The sequence below is a fragment of the Podarcis filfolensis genome (genome assembly GCF_964270895.1).
Source record: "Podarcis filfolensis genome assembly, chromosome: 7".
Classification (NCBI taxonomy): Eukaryota; Metazoa; Chordata; class Lepidosauria; order Squamata; family Lacertidae; genus Podarcis; species Podarcis filfolensis.
Window position 1 is genome coordinate 84,769,474 of NC_139603.1, and position 21,113 is coordinate 84,790,586.

The 21,113-nt window shown below is 40.9% G+C and overlaps 1 protein-coding gene across 4 annotated transcripts in view; it reads right to left on the bottom strand.

The window, feature by feature from the left end:
• The window catches only part of AGO2 (argonaute RISC catalytic component 2), a 50,751-nt gene that overhangs the window by 1,492 nt on the left and 28,146 nt on the right, over window positions 1-21,113 (bottom strand). For all 4 annotated transcript variants that reach the window (XM_083621964.1, XM_083621963.1, XM_083621966.1 and 1 more), the window contains 7 exons: window positions 20,043-20,202; window positions 18,535-18,625; window positions 17,023-17,217; window positions 15,582-15,716; window positions 15,238-15,339; window positions 13,732-13,931; window positions 110-12,671 (listed from right to left, as the gene is read on the bottom strand). In XM_083621964.1, the coding sequence (XP_083478090.1) occupies window positions 12,563-12,671; window positions 13,732-13,931; window positions 15,238-15,339; window positions 15,582-15,716; window positions 17,023-17,217; window positions 18,535-18,625; window positions 20,043-20,202 (992 nt within the window). In that variant the 3' untranslated portion in view covers window positions 110-12,562. The remainder of the gene's footprint in view (window positions 1-109; window positions 12,672-13,731; window positions 13,932-15,237; window positions 15,340-15,581; window positions 15,717-17,022; window positions 17,218-18,534; window positions 18,626-20,042; window positions 20,203-21,113) is intronic.

The window sequence follows — 21,113 nt, forward strand, 5'->3', positions numbered from 1 at the left end:
AGTGGTGTTTTAGCGATCGTTTTTTTTTCTCCTTACGGCACAAACTGTTATTTATGTGTTGTTTTTACCTGTATGGGCCTATGGCCGTAATAAATGATATTCTATTCACCTCCTTTAGGGTATAGCTTAAATCCTGCCACTTAGGAATGTTGGTGTCCCCCGTCTCTCCCCCCCGCCCACATTTCTTTAATTCCCCCACCCGGATATTAAACTAAATTATCAATTTTTACAGGAAAAGATTCCCATGCTGTATTGGTTACGGTTTATAAAGTCAATTTTTCAATCTTCAAAAACAATAGTATATTACAACTTAGTCTCCCCAAAAAAAGGTAAGTAAAAAAAGTTTTTATATAAAAAAGGATATTCAAACTGTTATATAAAAGCATGCAGAAAGTTACTTGGATGTTTTTATTCCCTTACCTGACATATGCACACACATCACTTCCCATGTTTTACTATATACATGTATATATGTATAGTAACCTTTGCCAGCCCGGGAGGGCAGCCTTCCAGGTATTGTTGGACTACAACTCCCATCAGTCCCGTGAGCAAGTGCTGTCTGGGGGCTGATGGGAATTGTAGTCCCCTATCTGGAGGGCTAACCAGGTTAGCAAAGGTTGATGTACAGCTTGAGTATTAGTAGCTACATACACACATCTTCACGCATATTGAGCTTCCCACCCCCGGAACTACCCAGGCCACAGAGATTTCACTAATTAAATGGAGGAAGTACATATATATCTTGTCGTGTGCAGATTTGCTCCCTTCGTTGAAACAAATGGGGCGGCCTACATATATTGGCTAGCACATTGGAGCACGCTCATCCCAAGATTAAACTGCTACACTACTTCCTTTTGGGAAAACGCTGAGACGCTCCACAGAGCATGCATGGTTCACGACCATGCAAATGTATGCATAGAATAGTTTGGGATCCGAGTATCAATGTTTTTTTTTTCCTTCCATCTGTCTGTTTTTCAATACGTTTTTTTTTTCTTAAAAAAAGAACTCTTTCCACATTACAAGCATTCCGTTACGTTGTATATTTATATAGTTTTATTACACACAAAAATACACTTTCGTTAATTTGTCAGAAACCTGACACAGTTTTCAGTTTTGCTGTGAAAAAGGGTTTATAGTTTGTATAGGAGCGTGACGATTTCGCTATGCATCGGGACTCAACACAAAAGGCACAAAGATGAAGAGAGAGAAAAACCAAATGCATTTTTGTAACACAACCCACCCCCACCCCCTCCCACAAACACCCTTGTCTTCAGAGGACAAGTAATCACATACTGTTTGGTCACTTTGGACAATCTCATTTATAATTTGAATAAATTAGCACCCAACTGCTTAGTGTGAGGTAGATCCAAACTGGAAAGAGTGCTGGGTCCCCACCACCCCCACCCCCGCCTGCGACTAATCTTGGAGACAAATGGAGTCAATGTCAGTTATGTGATGCAGAAAAACATCACTATGTTTTCAACATATGTACATTTTAAAAAATCGTCAAGACTCTTCTTTCAATACAACTACATATCACTCGGGGGAATGAAGCAACATTAATCCCCTTAGCCCTTTTTTTAAAAAATGAATTTCTTCCAATTGCTTAATATTTTCTCCACACATCACAATGTCCAGATTAACAGTGTGGATGGAGCCCCAGTCCAGGAGGTGTAAAATTCTGTAAAAATTGGGATAGAATGACAAGGCTACAGGGCAGGTGCCTCCGTTGCCTCCTCAAAAACACAGACTGGTTTTAAGGATAAGAACAACTTTTTTAAAAAAAATCTCTTGTGCCTTCATGGGAAAGAGTTAAGTCTTACTAAATTACTGTTTTTGCATATTCTGATTTTGGACAAATTTGATACATTTGTTAAGGCTTAAGTTAAAGAAACCACATCGCATCAAGCAAGCATGTAACTAAAACTGCTTAAGGTACCTACACTGCATAAAATGCTAATTCTCCTACATTGAGTTTTTATAGATGAATGTATAGAGTGAAGTATACTCTCTATAATATATATATATTTATATAATGAAATGGAAACTCTACAGCATTACTAATGGGTAGAAATAATTTTTTAAAGTTTTCCTCAAGTGCTAATTTTATATTTCTGTATATCCTGGAAGCCTGGAACATTGCAACAGAGAGGCAGCAAAAGGATGTAAACTATTTCTATTTAGTACCATTATGAAATAAGGCCCTTCACTAATCTCTCTCCTTAGCTAATCGGTTTTTTTCAACAATGCATTTTGTTTCTTCCTTCTTGGCAAATGAAATATGTACGATAATGGTGTTCCTAGGCAATTATTCCCTCAGCGGGTAGGATCCAGACCCAAGTTTGCTGAACTTGGGTGTCACCGCTAAGTTATTATTACTTTTCATTACTGCATTTATGTCCCGTCTTTTTGTCCAAGGAGGTGTGCTTGGTTCGCCACATTTAACCCCCACAGCAACCCTGTGAGGTAGGTTAGGCTGAGAGAAGACCGTGACTGGCCCAAGGTCACCCAGTTAGATTCATGGCCAAGTGGCGATTTGAACCCTGGTCTCCCAGGTCCTATTTCGACACTCCTAACCACGACACCACACTGGATCTCAAGTTAATACTGGGTTAAGTCCCGTTGATTTCAGTGAAGTAACTTAAGCCTGGATCCAAGAAACATTAGTAAATTAAAACAAATACTACAACTGCTTAAACTAAACTACAGGTTAAAATAATCCCAGGAGATGTCAGTTAAATCTGAAGTGTGCCAAAGCTTTTTAAGATCAGATTACACCATAAACCCTGACCATCCTAACTTCCTACCTCCAACCTTCATGGTGCAAAACACTCTCAGTCTACTATTGCGGATTAATAGCCATTGGTCATAATTATCGCTTGCTAGAAACTGAGTGGCAAGTCTCGGTTGACCATGCGGGGGCACATTCGGCAAAAGAGCATAGCCCACCGCAACTCCAACCCTATGATAAGTGGGTGTTCAAGATGTACAGTACACCTTAAAAAAAACTGTGTGAAGCAAGGACCCTGTGGCTTTTGCAACACACAGGGGAAAATGAAGAAAAAGCTTCAGAGTCAGCACACATCCTGAGGAAAGCATGGCGTTACCAACAGTTTGTGCAATGGACTTGGTAGAAAATGGGAGGTAAGGAAAGTAATGTTACTATGCAGTCTGTCTCCCCATATCCTTTTGCCGCTTAAAAAGAACTGAAAAGGTGCTCGCAATACTGCCATCTCATCATAATCAGAGGTAGTTTTTTTGTTTTGTTTTGTTTTTAAAGGAGAGCAACGGGCCCAAATTCTTTCCCCAAGAAGTATTTCTTCCCTGGTTGTAATCTTGAGAAATTCACAGAACCGAGAAAGGTGACAGCTATTTGCATGCACTGTTCTTAAAACTCTCTATAGAAAAAGCTGCCGTGAATTCGGAGATCTCTCATACCTAGGCTCACTCCAGAGGCAGCAGCAAAATTGTTCTTCTCTTCCAGACTGAGAATCAAAGTGTCACATATCTCAAGCAACAAGCTCACTCTTTTAAGGATATCCTTAATGTGGGATAAAAGTTACTACACCCTTGTGCTCCTTATGGAGTTCTGCCAGATTTTGAACAGCTGATGGGAAAGGCAGGAGATTTTTTTGCATTGTAAAGTAGTATTTAAAGTAGGATAGTTCCCGTTTGACAATTTGGTTGCTTCAGAAGATTTCAGCTGGTTTTCAGTAACTTAAATCATAACCCTTGTTTGAAGTCTCTAGCCCTCAGCGTCATAAAGCCTTATGAACACTTCTCTCAGCCTTTAAGTGGTTGAAGGGACAAATAACATCAAACTCTGGCAATTTAGCAGTAGCACCCTTCTTCCCCAAGGTTAAGCCCTCTCTTGTAATTCAGGGTCAGTGCAGATGCCATGCTGGTTCCCTTAAAACCATGGTTTGGCAACATGCGTAAGAGCCTAAAGGTCCATCAACACCAGCATCCTGTTTCCTGTTGGCTCAGGTGCCTTCAGGAACTCCACCAGCTTCAGATGGCAGTGGAGAAGGGGCAGAGAAAGAAACAGGCTTCAATGTGCAAGCCAGTGTTTCCCAAACCTATGGGTCATGAACCACAAGAGTCGCAAAGCCTGTGCAAACGAGACACAGGCTTTATAACTAAGCCCAAAATAAATATTGTTAGTAACCTTTAACTGGTATGATGAATGCCTCCTGCAACTTTTCATTTCGTTGGCATATCATGGACGCTTGTGGCAATAAATTTAGGAGTCACCATACCAAATAAATTCAGAGTTGTGAGTCACCGTATCAAAAGAACCACTGGTGTAGGCTACACCTCAGTGGCTGACCACACATTTTGCATGCAAAAAAACCCCGCCTGGTTCAGTTCCTGGCATTGCTAAATAGAATTGGTGGACTCCTGCTAGAAAACCCTGCAGAGCTGCTGCTAATCAGCCTAGGCAGACAATATTGAACTAAGTAGACCAATGGTCTGTCCATTTTAAGGTAGCTTCCTACATTCCACACACCCAAGTAGGCTCTGAGATTGTGCTATTTGAACTGCCATCTTCCTTTTGCCACGTGACAACCCACTTTTGAAACTCCAGGGAACATTCAAGCACAAACTGTGATACGGGACAGCAGGGTCTGTTGCTCAAAGACAATCCCCAAGGGATTCACATAGCTCTATGGATCTCAGGCTTCAAAGGATGGGAAAAATTATGAACAGATCTGTTTGCAAACTACTGGTGAACATGACTATTGAATAGTACAAGCACTGTTACTCTCCTGAACGATGAAACTTATGATGACTTGCATTAACTATCAAGTAAGTAAGTAAAGTAAAGTAAGTTAGTTATGGATAACAGCCCTATGACATATCCAGTGACAATCTTGATAGCAATATGTGTATGTATAAATGAGCACAATGAATTCGCTCGTCAGAATAATATTATGATTACAAGACAGCTTTCTACAGTTTAGTTTGAGATAAAAGCACCTTATTTGCACTCACTTCAAGATCTTGGGTGTGACCAAATTCTCATACCATGAAACAGAACACACTCATAATATAAAACATTCAAGAATATATATATATTTGCACATTTAGAGTTTATATAAGTTAGTGACTTGTGTAGGGAAAAATAGCATCTTGAAGTTCGAAGAAAAAATACCTAAATAGAATCTCAAAAATATTCAACACATAATGTCGCCCTAGGTTCAAAATAAGTTTAAAGCACCTTCATGTCACCCTCTGTTAAAACAAGAGACCTTATATATTATTTTACATATGTGTGCACATCTGGATTCATAGCTAGAGAACTTGGGACTTGTGTTTTCAAATGGCAAGCCCTCATATGCAAAAGAAGCAAACCTCAGCTGAAGCAAAAAGGGAATCTTATCATTAGCCTGTGATATGGAATAAGGGCCTGCCATTTAAAGGGAGAAGTACATGCCCAAGTCCCTAGGGGGTAGCTTTTTAGATCCTGGCCAAACATCCCATGCACACACATGCTCCTACACCTAAGGCATTCAAACATTTCTTATTGGAAACAACAGTTGGGGGGGGGGTTGCAAATACAGGGTAAAAGTGGACCCGTCCATGATATCACTGCAATTCTTCAAGCCATATTAAATTCATTAAAAACAACAACTTTCTTTGCTCTTTGCAAAGTAGGCGGCATCCTGTGGGTTCTATCCAGACTGCTTGTTCTGATAAAGGATGCTATAAGACCCCATATGGCACTTGGCTTCTCAGATTAGAAGCCAGTAAGTTCATAGCGACTCAGGTCCTTTGGTGAATTTTGGCTACTCTCAGTAATGTTAAATCACATCTCAAAAAAGGGGGGACGGGATATATTCTAATCTCTTTCAAAGTATGAAGGAGGTAGTCTTTAAACTGTACCAGCTTACTAGTTGAAGAGTCCTCTGCTGCAATCTGGCCATGCCGTTTTAATTCTATGACAATACTTCAGGGATCATCATGAAAAGAAGAGTCATTTAAGTAGGGTGGAGTCAGGTACACAGCAGGCCAAATGAACAGGCTTAACATGGGGTGGGAGGGCTGAAATAACTTCACAAACAGGGCAGGGGCTTCTCTGCCTGCTTTGAGCGTGCCAAAGGGTAGTTCAACGGAAGTCAGAGCCAATTACTAACAGGTACATTTGCAGCCCAAAGAATAACTGGCCACAGAAAGATCAATTCACAAGCTATCCATTTGGGCTGCCCGTTTAATTAGTATGGAGAATTCATACAAGGTTGAGTGAGAAAAGCTCCCATCAGGTAAGCAGCCCTACGGCACAGAATGAAGCCCAAGCCCACGTTTTGCCCTCTGTCCAATGGCTTCACATAGCCGCTGCAACAGTTTGGCTGAGCCCAAAGCCACGTTAGAGCAGCCAAACGAATCAGATGCTGAGGTTCTCCACCAGTCATTTTTCTTGGCACATCTCCCAATCTGCATTCTTTGTAACCAGACAGCATGGCTGACTGGTCAAAAAGGCAGTGATAAAACTGCAGGGCAGAGAGCTATGTATAACTGATTATACCAGTGCATAAAATCCGGAGGGGGGGGGTACATATTTTGCAAGCAAAGTGCATTTAGGAAAGGGACAAAAAAAATGAAGCTATGGAGTGAAAGCAGACAAAACTTCACTAAAATATATAAAGCAAATTTAGCAAACTGTCCTTCAAGGATTTGTTGGCTACATACAAATGGATAAAATGCAGAAACTAAATATGAGCCTTTATGTTCCTCTCTTAATACTGTAAAATCAGACACTCACTCTAGAAATACAACAATGAATGTGACAATTTCTCCCTTGTCTCATCCTAACGCTATGTACAGTATTGTTCCAATAGCTACAGCAGATGCAAACAGAAAACCCTTTACAGTAAAAAAAAAATAATCAAAAAAAAAGATCAGTGCAATTACATCCTGCTTGAGTTTTTCCTAGAAATGATGGCCTGGATGCTTTTAGAAGCGAATTGTCAGTGACTACAAATGCGAAAGAAAGATATAATGCATGGTCTCATATGCATGGATCTTAGCAGTGCCATTTCGAAATGAACAAAGCTACCAAACAAAAATAACTGCTTTTGGAGAAACGAATTGTAACTGGAACACAAAACTTTTTTCTACAACTGCTACCTACTAGTGACAACGTTTACATTCTTTTCCTTAGGCAGAAAGACCTTATGGCTTAAGTAATGTCACAGGAGTTGTTCTCTGGGTTATATCACATGTGGCAAGATTTCTACCTACAACCCCTAAAGCGAAGGACCAAAATCTCGTCCCAAAGTGTCAATGGTCACAGGTGACGTGAAAGACCTGAGACCCTGAAGAGCTGTTCCAGACTTGGTGATCATGAGATAGATGGACTATTGATCCGTCTGATCTGGTAATAAGGCAGCTTCCAACTAACGCCCAGAACTGAAGATGGGACATGGGACATGGGACTGCGAAGCGTTGCTAAGCACATAAGATCTAGTTCATTTCTCAAGGGGGTGGGGAGAGACTACACTGACATCAAGAGATAAGGCTTGGAGCTCCTATTGTGTGCTTGCATATAACTGGATACTTCCAATCCCACCTGTTCCCGATAACTGTTTTTCAGCTCTGGGGGTGGCGGCCTTAGACAAATACATATATATATGTCAGGTTGGTAGGCGATCCAGGAGCCCATGTTTAAGCCAATCCCATATCCAACAACCTAGATCAGAAAGAGTGAAGACTCATAGAACTATCTCCAAGAAATTGGACCTATTAAGATGCTGCCATAGCCTAGGTCACAACAGTCCACATGATGCTTCAGATGTTGTTGAGCTCCCATCATCTCAGACCCCTGGTTATACTAGCTGGGAGCTGGAGTTCAACAACACGCAGAAGGCACTAACTACGCTGGCTCCTCCTAACTTATGCAATCTTTTTTACCTACCTGACTGCTACATGTTATCTGAATTTTAGGTACAGGCAGAAGCAACTCAAATAACACAGGTAATCTCCAGCACGTGCAAAGCTGGGGAGGAACAGGAGAGAGGGCGTTGTGAGAATTCCCATCTCCCCTGAACAAACCCATCACAGCTCAACTTGGAAGTCGCCACATGCAACCACACAGTATGTCCTTACAAGTCAAGACTAGCAACACACACACACACCCCTTGGCAAGTTTTTAGATGTGAATTATTCCAGTGCTCTAGCCATTGTTATCATAAAATTCAACAACACAGCTTCAAATGTGCTGCATATCCCAATCAAGTCAGCACCAGAACAGTAATGAAAGCTAGGCAGGGGCTTGATTGCGCCTGCGCTCAAGACCCAAAGCTGAGGAGGAGAGGCAAAGAACTTGGCTGGGCCCAATACATGATCTAACGTCAGTAACAACTCCAAAATGTGGTGTGGGGAGGAGATCTGGCCATGGCTGGCTCTGTCTCTCACTCCCGTTGTCATTTATCTCCGGCCGACAACCTCTGAGCAAGCAAGGGGCAATAAATGCCAATCCTCATATGCTCCAGAAGGCATCCATGTTCTCTGCATCAAGAATGCATATTTTTAAAAGGCACAAGAGACCAATTATAGTGTGTTTTGCTTTTTCAGATAAAATGGCTTCAGTTATCATTGCTGGTTCATTGGTTTGCGCTCTGAAACAGAAGCAATTCCATTGGTTGCTGCTTTCTTCTTTTTTTACATCCCAATACTGCTAAAATTGTAAAGCAAACAAAAACAAATAAAAATAGGAAACTTGCACGCTTGAATTCTATAGGGTGTTTCCACCACCCCTCAAATCTTCCCACGATAGGAGGTTCCTTACTTGGCAACATGAATTTGACAGCAAAGCAACTGGTTTTGCTAGGGCTGAGATGTCAGCCCCTTGTTGTTCTTTTTTTGAGACGTTACAGGAATTTATAAGCATCAAAAAGGCAATAGCACAGATAAGAGAAGTGAGGGGGGACCTGCAGTCCAACATCTGAAGGGGCACAACTCCCGTCCTCCCCAACCATTGTCCAGCTAGCTGGGTCTGATGGGAACTGTATTACGACAACATACAGATTGCTGTATGTTCCCCATCCCTAGCACAGATACACATCCAGCAGAGTCTAATCCTTACAGGTGAAGTTTGAGAAAGGACTGCAGCATTTACAGGCAATGCAACTCTGAAACACCTGTTTGGCTACAACTGAGTGCTGATGCCATTTTAAAAAAAAAAATTATGGAGGTCAATCAGACCCAGTTTTCTCTGCATGTGAAAAGGGAACAACTTTTTAAAAAAGGAGAAAAAGAAGCCAAATTCCTAACAGAACCAGTTTTATTACAAATTGATTCCAACAATAAGTAGATAAAATTTAAAAGCACTTCCAGGTATATGACACAACCCTGGACTCCCCTCAGTTTTTTTGTAAACTATTCTCCTTTGCTCTCATGGAGAATATTTTGGATAAAAGTGTATGAAATCATTCACCTGAGATATTGCTGTGCTTTCAAGAGTCACTGTAGTAAACAGCTGTGTAGAAAGATGTATTCTTTGTTTCAAATTGGAGTTTTGGTTTATGCATATATTATAAAAAGCAGTTCCTGTGCATAATCAGAGTGCCCTATCTTTTCAAAGTGCATTGTCAATTGTTCAAAAACGAGCTTTACAACCCCTCCCCCGATGCTGAATCTTGCTAGACACTAGTTCACCATGCATCTAACAATAAGAAAGGAAAAAAGCCTTTAAAAAAAATAAAAATACAGTATACAAGATTAAAAGAAAGAAAACAACATGCATTTATCCTTTCTGCCACACAATGATATCTAACTTTCAGAAAACGATCATATTCCTTCTACACAGGTAGATACTCACATGAAATTGCTGCACATGCCAGTGACAACATTAATTCTTTGGAGAAGGGTCTACACAAGCCCAGGCAACAATTGTGGACATGCGTCTGCAGTCTGAGAGTGCTGATTCAATGAAGATAATGGAAATGGAAGAAATGAAAAGAACTAAGTGACTGCCAGCTAGCACCTAGAAGATAGCCGCTGCTATTTTAGCTTGTTGCTAGTAAACAGCAGCTGTGGGAAAGAGCTCTTTGCATTGACTTGACCACCCAGTTCTGGATAGGAAGACAAGGAAAACTCTGCCATCTTGGCCCACCTCTTTCTGCCTGATGTAGCTTCAAGATGACAGAGAAACAAGGAAATAATGAATTACTGCCACCTTATGTGCCAGCCTAGGACAGAACTAGCTTAAATTAGCTTTTAGAACCAGCTTGTTCACCAACTAAACAGTGGTGAACCCCAAATATCTCGTTCACATTTCAATCGCTTCCCTAACGCAAGCTGGAAAGTGCAACAAATCCAGGAAGAAAAAGGTAATATGCTATAAATTCAAGGAGGAGATGTTGCAATCTGCTTTTCACAGCAGAATGACAGAGACCCTGACTGGGTCCTGTTTTTCTTGAAACAATCAAGCTGCTGGAACTGCAGTGTCCAGAATTTTAACACACACACACTTTAAACAAAAGAAAACATGACATACTCATGCCTCAAAAGCCTGTCTGTTGTTCCAGCAGATTTGTTTGGCATTATGAGGCACTGCTTACTAGGTGCAGACTTTAACTGATGTACAGCATAAATTAGATTCCTAAAATTTAATAGGCAACAACAACAAAAATTGAGCACTCTGTTGCCCAGGCATCAACTATCAGTTCTATAATACCGTAACAACCTTAGTACAGCCTGATCCCATTTCCCCCACTTCTTGAATAGAGAAATGGGAACAAATCTTGCAAAACAGCTGTTCAGAAGTGAGAGAAAAAACAAATCCGAATGAATCTTAAGATGGTTTTACAAGCATAAAAAGTACTTAACACTGACTTGATGTGTTTAGCTCTTCTCTTTCTTTTTGTGAACTTCAGCAAGGTCAGATTAGGAGGGAAATTTCCTGGGCTTTCTTCGACAGTATCTTAGTAGTGTTCCTGTTGCCATCATTAGTGCAATGGTATTTGTCGTTAGTCACCTATATGAATCTTGTGCAAATGTACAGAAGCTTTTATTTTAAGTAGGTCTCTGTTTGAATTAATGCTCCTCCAAAGAGAACGGCAAACCTCCCCCACCTCTTTCTATTCATGTTACGCAAAACAGTTGACACTTCACTGCCCAAGTACACACCAGATCTCTTTCCTTTCACTTCTCTGTCTCAGATGATCGAACAGGAAAGTAATTTTTTGTGCTTGAATGAATCAAGAACTGTTCCTTCATGCCTAAACTACTGAGTGTTAGATCTACTGAGCTGGATGAGCTCAGCAAGCCCTTCCAAATATAAGCTAAATAAAACGATATATACACCAGGTAAATCTCTCAACCCTGCCTTGTTAAGTCAGTTGCATATTCCTGCTTTTGAAAGGTGGAATACACCAAGCATTGCTACAGCCTATCCACTATTCATTTCAACAAGGCCTGTTGAAATGGATAGAGAACTTGCAAAAGCTACGGTTGGTGAATTCCAGCCCAAATCACTAGTGTCCCCATGATAAACTTCTCATCTCAAATCCAAAGCATTCCTGAATTTATGATATGTTAACAGAAGTAAGTTGAGCTGATCACTCCTTAGTAAATAAAAATAAATAGCATCTAGTCTATCATGTTAATACTGTGAACATATATAATTTTTACATTAATTCAAACATAACAGTGAAAAAGATTGTACTGTATCACCACAGACCCGTATTCTTTAGAAAAGCTTTGGAAAATTAAGTGTCACAGTCCTATAGGACAAACTCCATGATTAGTAATCAAAATGGATATTTTTTAAGGAAAAAAAATACATTTTTAATGGCACGCTTTGCTAATCTTTCAATGGACCTAATAAAATGTATAATAAACTCCTTTTTCTTCCTGAAATAATTCCATTATTCATTCTACGAAAAACTTAAAACAGCACAATGAGAGACATTCAAGAACTTCAAAAAATACTTTTTTGCCCATAGACCCCCACAGACTGTTCATCTAGAAGACAGCAAGGGGCAAACCAAGATTCTCCCCTTTTGCATCTCAATACTAAACCATTTGTGAATGCATCCAAAATGACTGAGGATTTAAATGGCACCGAATTAGCACTTCATTTTCTTTTCAGGAATAAAAGCAAAATTCATAGGTTTTTCACCAACCCATTAAGCCTGATCTTAATTGGGTATTTTCAGATTAGTTACAAACAAGTATATCTGTAGAAAGGCATAACTAAATGAAAAGTGTTGTTTTTAGCCCTGAGATCACAGCTCTAGATTTAGTTACAAAAGGTGGGTTTTGATTTGTTTCTTTTTTGTTCCTTTCTTCCTGACAAGCAGCTTCTGATTTTGGCAAATCCAAACTTCTAATAGCTGTGCAATTTTGTACAGGTCTGCAGTTTGCAATCAAGTCTGAAATTCCGGACGGAAGGCTTCCTTGCAAATGAAAAAACAATACTAAAAATTAAAACCTAATAAAATTATGATGCATCACTCATTGCTGGCTGTCGCTGTAGCTGGGGCAACTGTTGGTCTAAGTGCAGCTGGTCTCCTGTGAATCCAACTTGGAACTGAGTTACTTAAAGCACTGCAACATGTCAAGCGAAGTACATGGTGCGCAATGTATCTTGATGAACCTGAACGGCTTTTGCAAGTGCTTGATGATCTCTGCCATTGCTCTGACCAGACGTATGACTCCCTTCGGCACTAGAAGATAAGAGGGGGGAGAGGAAAGACAAAACTCACTTTATTTATCTACCCTGAAATAATTTTCCACTCAAGGCAATTCTGATGTTTCTAAACAGTGTATTCAGTTCATATCAGAGCATCTTTTAAAAATTATGGGTGGGGCCGGCTCCTAGAGATAAGAACCGAACTGCACTCTACAAGAAATCTAGCACACTTAGGGCCCGTTATTAAGCCAAACTCTTTTCCCTGAGCAAGGGGAAATTACAGGCAACTCCAACTAGAGAATCAAAAATCTCCAATCAGCACCAGTTCACTATGCTAAAACAAAATGGTTCTTGGTCTGGTACATCTGCTGTAGGAATACTGCTAAACTTGAGACATCCCAAAACCGTAACATGGTTTGAGTGTGAAAGGACCCAGAAATCAAAGATGCAAGGACAGATACACATATACACACAAAATAATATAACCCCTTTTAAAAGTTTCAGTTACTCATTGGTACTTACTTCTGGAAAGCTATGTATAGGATCGCACTGTTATTTGATTATCTATTCTCAGTACTATCCTACTATCCTAGCCATGGTTGTTTGAAGATACAATTATCTTCCTAGATTGATGCATTTTTATCTGGATTTATTTTATGTTTATCTAATTTTTAATTTAATCTGTTGTTCACTGCTTCGTGTGTAGAAAAGCAATAAATGAATACATTTTAATAATGATGAATGACAATTTGAATGTCTCTACATAAAAATTGTGATTCATTGTTATTATTAATCACAAGAAAGTGAGCTAGAAAATACTTTCATGGAGCTAGGTAAAGGTAAAGGGACCCCTGACCATTAGGTCCAGTCGTGGCCGACTCCGGGGTTGCGGCGCTCATCTCGCTTTATTGGCCGAGGGAGCCGGTGTACAGCTTCCGGGTCATGTGGCCAGCATGACTAAGCCGCTTCTGGTGAACCAGAGCAGCGCACGGAAACACCGTGGAGCTAGGAGAAGCAAATTATACAGCCTCCGGGCAATCTACACACAGACTTGCACTCTGCCCATTTCCATCAGTCCCAAGCAAGTTTCTCACCTATCATGTTCTTTATCCACCAGATGATACCTGGCTCTGAAGGCAACCAGGTGTGCATAGTATGCTGGTGCAGGGATTGAAACAGAACGAGTACAGCGTACATATGTATGACACAGTTGGTAGGTAAGGATTTGAAGCTCATCTGAAGAGAAACGATTGTCATCCCAGAGAACGTGGTAATGAGATGGCCTGCTTGTCCCCTGAAAAGAGCACAAAGAAGCAGAGGTTTTCTCCTTCCACTAGTCAAGACTGAACACACCACACTGAATTTCTATAAGCTATCCTATGAATAAATATAAAATATATCTATATAGATATACATAGATATATATATGAAATAATTCCTTTCATTTGAAGGAACCTATGAGTTTCATTCAAACCCTGCCCAGAAGCTTAACTATGATTTGTTTATTGCCAACAAGTCACAATCTGAAAAGCCATGCTTTGTTGTTGGCTAACAAATCTTGGTTTGTTTTAGCTATGGCATGTTAGGTGCAAACCTGGAACACTTTCATAACCAGAATTTGGCCACCTCACCTCAGACCATCACCAAGTTACAAAGGCACAAGGCAAGAGCAGCTGGAAAACAAACCAGGCTGTGGAGAACCAAGCCATGGTTTGCTTGATCGTCTTTGCGATATTTCTAGGTTAACTCGTGGTTTGTTAAAACAAGCCACGGCTTAGTGTTAAATGAAACCAGGCCAATCTTAGTACAAACCTATTATTGTTGTTGGACACAGAGAGGTGCCCAAGACAGGAAGCTCAAAAGAGGTTTGACACATGCTGGGCTATAAGAAAAGGATTAAGTAAAGATAACTTGGTTCATCCCACTTTTAGAGTGTGCCCCAATTCAGAACTGCTAGTTCAGGGGTTGCCGCAAGCTTTTTGGATCAGTGGGCACATTTTGGAATTTTGATTTTGAGAGAGTGCTGGAGGCACCAATCACAAAACAGCTGCTATGGTAACATGGAATCCCTTCAAGATTTCTTTTTTTAAAAAAATGTTTCTTTTTATACTTTCTAAACATTTCATGAACCCCTTTTTTCCCACGAATAATTTTAAATTTATTCTCATATGATATACCGTTTATTTATTTTGAAAATTTATAAACCACTTACTAAAAATAAAATAAAAATCTCCAAGTGGTACACATGTTCAATTATATATGAAATATAACTAAAATATACAAACCAATTAAAAACAAACATACATAAAACAATGGTTTTGAAATAAAACATTTAAAACAAATGTAACTCAATGATGCATCTGGACAGGCTTGCTGAAACAGAGTTTTTCAGCAGGCATCTAAAGCAGTACACAAGTGAAAGCACCTGCCTGATATCAATAGGCAGCGAGTTCCAGAGCACAGGGAATGCCACACTAAGGGTATGTGGTACAAGGAAGAATAAATAATAAATCTAGGACACACACAGCTAAAACGCACAGGAGACAGAATAGTCATAACACGGTTGGTCTACAGAATGAGATGACACATTAAGAATATACCTGAATACCAGCATGACTACACAGATAGAAGTCAAACTCTGAAGGGTGGGTGATTTTTGTGTCCACTGTTGTACCTGCTGGAATGTTTCCGCTTTTCCCGACCTGTGCAAACAAAAAATAATGAGACTTAAGCTTTTTTTTCTTCTCGTCTGTACTATGAAGCTGCAAAAAAGGAGCAAGCAAATGTGCATTTGCTTAAAAGGTTGTTTAGATGCTACAGTATAAATGGTTGGTGAGCGTTTCTCTTTTACGATCGGCTTCTGCTGGATTGGGCCGGGCTACTTATTTCAACACCTTGAAGGCTGCTGCTTATTGTCAGCCTCTTTACAAAATGTGATACCCACCCTTTCATTTTTGTCTGTACAGAAGAGTCTGGTGTGATGCCTTTTCTGCACAACAATGAATGTGATTCCAGGCTGGTAGTCTTTTTCTAGCTTAATACATGCTTCTCTGATAGCCAGCAATTCATGATGGAGGACCTACAGGAAAAAAGAGGGGGGGTGCAGGAAATGTAACATTCTGAAATGTCACAAACACATAGACACTAGTAGGAAAATGCATTAAAAAAAAAAATCTGACTGTTTACATTTTCAGAGCTTGCTTCAGGTATTTCCCCTGCAGCAGAACAGGTGATCTTAAGACCTATCCTACATTCTTCACTTAATGAGATTAAACGAGATTGTTGAGAACTTGGAGGAAGATCAACATTATAATAAAAACCCGTATAGGTCCAGGCATGCTGCAGCGTTTGGCAAACACATTTTCCAGTGCTGTTAATAAGCCACATATAGACTTTTAAATTTAAGGTTCAGACAACACTGAAATGAAAGGTTTATGGATAGAGAGCGAGGGCCACGGACCTTGCCTGCACCCTTCTCATGTGCAAATTACCCCAGCCCCTTTCTGTCCAATTGCAGCATTATACAAGCGTTTGGGGTACCCTCCCAAACTAATTTTGAGAACCCAGCTTTTAAAAAGCTTTCATATACGTATACAAACCCCAGAGAGATACCATCATAGCTGCAACAAGAATACAGTAGGCTCACAATTCTGGGGGTTGTGCCTAAAGCCAAAATAGGCAAAACCCATTGGATTCAATGGTGGGTGGGAATGCCAAGTCATTTTTTTCCTGGAACCCCACACCTTCTCAACCCCTTCTTCTTCTTATTTTTTTAAATAGCCACACACGTAAAGCTGAATGAACACAAGTTGCGGGTTTTACGTATTCAAATAGCTCTGTTAAGGACTGATCCTACTATAATTTCAAGATTTTTGTGCTGGGGCACTCAGTGACTTTTATTCTTACAAATAGGTGTGCCTGGGATCAATATTCCTTGGCTCAGTGGTCAGCCGTTATCTGTGGTCTGCACTAAGCCCCTCCCCCCTTTCTCGAGTCTCTGGCTCTTGCCAGAGAGGAGAAGAAACAAGCAGTGAGAGACTCATGTTGTCTTCTGCAGAATAAAGGGAGAGGGCTCTTCTATCAGCTCACACCAGGCAGCATTATGGATGGGGACTTCTGCCACTTCTTCAGAGCACAACATAATACCACCATTTTGATGGAGTGTTGGACAACAGTCTTGGAGCTGCCACACTTGCTCAGCCTAAACTACCTCACAAAGTTATTGTGAGGGGAAGGAGCTACCCCCAAAGTCCTTCAAAGAAGGGTGGAAATACAAATGTAAGAAATAACCGTGCATCTATAAAGGCCATCTATGCAAAAACAATGATATACAAAGAACGCAGCAAAATGTAAATATCAAAAGCGAATGTGGGGGGGAAGATAACCTGTTGGAATTGCCCCTCTGAAACACCATCTCTGTAGAAAATAATCCGAGTTGGTTTGAATCGGGTTGATTTGTAGAACTGAATGAGCAGCTCCCTGACCATGGCAGCCAAGTCTTGGATGATCTCTTGGCGGTGCTGCTGGACTCTCACAGTGGCACAGTATCGGTTAGGGTGGGCATCCATACTACCTACAACCTGTTGGAGAACAAGAGAATTGTTTTCATGAGCTGGTTCATCTAAGAATATGGGGTAGAAACAGGAGTTACCTCATATCCCTTTTCCAAGCAAGTCTTCCAAGATCTTTAAGAAGAGTTTGGATTTGATATCCCGCTTTATCACTCCCCTAAGGAGTCTCAAAGCGGCTAACATTCTCCTTTCCCTTCCTCCCCCACAACAAACACTCTGTGAGGTGAGTGGGGCTGAGAGACTTCAAAGAAGTGTGACTGGCCCAAGGTCACCCAGCAGCTGCATGTGGAGGAGCGGAGACGCGAACCCGGATCCCCAGATTACGAGTCCACCGCTCTTAACCACTACACCACACTGGCTTTAATCATTCTAAAGGTGGCATTTTACTGAAGTAAACTTCCATTCAGTCTGCCAGGCTATTCTGTGTAGTTACCACCCTCTCCTTACAAGGAGGGAGGCAGATGTTTGTCCAGCAGCATGGTTCCCCCCTTCCAAAAAAAGCCATGCGGATTGGGGTTTTCTATTCCTTCTATGCCTAGAAGAAACAGAGGCTCTGCAACTATCCTGAAGCTTAACAGTGTCAACAGGGAAGACAAGACAGACATGTATAAAATTTGTGTGGTATGGAGAAAGCAGATCTCTCTTTCTCCCTTTCAAAAAAATCCCAGAATTCGGGGACTTAGGCAACTGTAATACTACTATGATGCACTGAATGCAGAGAAACCTATCTGAGTAATATGATATTTAAGGGGTCTTCGTGAAGTAGGTACATGTAGCAGCCCAACAAGCCTGTCGCATCCTTAACTCAGCTACAAGGGCTGGCCACTAATTCACATCCAGGTTTAAAGAACCCACAGTGACCAAGCAAGGGATGTGATATTGAACCTCAAGGCACTATTGTCTCACCTTGCATCTTCACCTGAATCATTTGCATGGGGCAAGAAAAAAGACACATTTGTGAGTCCTGGTTGGGCTCCCTTTCAGTGAAGGAACAGTGGACCAGGAGCAGACTAAGCACTGACTACTGCTGTCATTATTCTCCATTTCTCATCTAAATATGATTAAACTAGCAGAAGGGAACAGACCCGGAGTCTACAGCAACTCACTACAAATGCATGGGAAAGAAGGGGTCTTTTTTCAGCTCCCAGATGAAAACTTTAAAAAAACCTGCCCCCGACCAGACAGAGAAGATAGCACCACAGTGTTTTGGTCCACTGGGAAGTACATGAAGAAAGGAACTGCTCCCTTGCTAATGCAACTACTGAAAAATACTCTATGTATGGGGGGTGGGATATGTTTGATGTAACCAATACACAGTTTACTCACAGCAGCAATGGATGGTTTTTTCCCATCTCCAGCTGGTGGATGAGTGACATCTGCACCCAGGAAAATTACAGGTTGCTGAAATACTGGAGGCCTAGATAACAAAAAAATAATAATGATACCGAATGGTCACATAGTAAGTTAACAGTCAGTATGGTAAGCCCATATTGTGGGACGCGGGTGGCGCTGTGGGTAAAAGCCTCAGCGCCTAGGACTTGCCGATCGAAAGGTCAGCGGTTCGAATCCCCGCGGCGGGGTGCGCTCCCGTTGCTCGGTCCCAGCGCCTGCCAACTTAGCAGTTCGAAAGCACCCCCGGGTGCAAGTAGATAAATAGGGACCGCTTACTAGCGGGAAGGTAAACAGCATTCCGTGTACTGCGCTGGCTCGCCAGATGCTGCTTGTCACGCTGGCCACGTGACCCGGAAGTGTCTGCGGACAGCGCTGGCTCCCGGCCTATAGAGTGAGATGAGCGCACAACCCTAGAGTCGGACACGACTGGCCCGTACGGGCAGGGGTACCTTTACCTTTACCTTTATGGTAAGCCCACCTTATCTTGTTCCACAGTGGCATTACCAAACAGGCAGAATGGGAAATGGCTTTGTGCTAAGCTTCTAAAGGCACTCCAAAGTGGCAAGAATTTGGACTGCTTCCAAGTGCCTCTGGAATGCAGCATGATGTCAAGGGCAAGACCTGCCCTTTCCTCAATTTGGGGTGGGGCAACTACTGAGGCCAACCAACATTTGTAGACATGCCAATAATGCATGTGGATGCAATGTACACCCTTTACACACACCCAACATTGATGGACCTGTTATTCAATAGCTGCTCCCCGTTTTAAACTTGGCAAAGGAGAAAAGATTGCTTATCTTTACGAAAGGGACTTATACTTTGGTTCACAAATGCATGTTTCTCTTAATTAGTGGAAAACAAACAGACAAACTTTAAAATGGCATTTCCCATTTAGTCACTCTTTGGGGCATTACCAGATATATATGCTTAATATAGTCAGGACTTATTTTTGCAGCCTCTAAAGATGTGTGCCCATTTTTGGGTTTTTTTACTCCCCCCATCCCTCTATTTCAGCTTGAGACGCACCCAACCCTAGCATATTTATCATAAATGCAACTCTTAACAATCCCTCAAGCACAATGCAACAAGATGCAAATTTCTTTCAAGTCTAAACTATGTATTATTTTTCATTTGTTTTATCCTGGCCATCAGGATTCAATGAACAAGGCAACTTTCATTTTGCGCTCTCTCTCTCTCTCTCTCCTCCAGCTACAGAATTAATCAAGCATTATGTGTATCAGATTCCAGGTTTTTAGTTCTCACTATAATATGTTAATTAAAATCTAGCCATGGAAATAAACTTTTTTTAAAAGCAGTCCTACAGGACAAAAAAACTATGCTGCACTGAATATAGCTATTTCTCAGAACATTAGGATGCACTGGGTGTACACATTTATAAACTGTCTACTTACTCAATTGTTTACAGACAGGAAACCCCTTACCTTCCCTGAGGCAGTAAAATGTTATTTACTCCTCCCAGTTTGACATTGATCTTTAAGCACAGATTGGAAAGTGTCTGTGGCGTCGTTCTCTGCACATTTTTCATCTGCACACACTGTGTGGCCATGCCGAGCACAGTATCACCAACACGCTTCACCTCAGCTGCCAAGTGAAAGAGAGATCCAGTCAAGTCACTCTGGCACAGAAGATTATCAGACTATCTCTCGATATGAAAATAACCATACATTAAAATCAGGAAGACCAGAGTGTTTTCTACAGATGTCCCTGTCATCTGATGCAAGTGGGGGGGGTCTTGGGGTGGGGGGGCTTCTCAGTAATGATGGTGTTCCAATTCTGGATGATCACCCCAAAGAGACTCACCTAGAGTTTACGATCATTATATTTCAACAGCAGGTAAAGAAATCTTTATTTTCCCTATCATTGTTTTACAGATGCTGCTTTAAGATGTACTGTCTTTGTCTGTTATTTCACCAGTTTTGCTGCGTTTCTCTCTCTCTCTCTCTCTCTCTCTCTCTCTCTCTCTCTCTCTCTCTTTTTTGCAAGCCAAACTGGGATAGTATATAAACACTTATAATAAACAAACAAGCCTTGTATATAACTGTAAAATACACCATGTTATCAACTTTCTGTGGAAAAGGGGTATGTGTAAAATAACATATATTAGTCTATGAAATGAGATGTGATTAAAATAATGCTGAGGGTTTCATTTCAAAGAATTATTGTACACTAATGAGCATGTATGCCTATTGCTGTTATTCACCTTTCAAAATTATGATTAGGCAGGTCTCTGACAACGTTTATATTATGGCCTTCTGGTGCTTAGGTGATCTTGACAAAAAGACTGCTCAGCAGCATACACACAGAAGTGAAATACCACACACACATACAAAATTATTTGTATGCCGCCTTTCCAGACTTAAATCTATGCTCAAGTCGGCTTACCACATGAAAAAAGTACATACTTACAAAGGTAACAAAAATTAGTCATAAACAACAAGCAGAACGCATCAAAAAGCACACAACCAAACTGAACCATTTCCACATGACTTAAT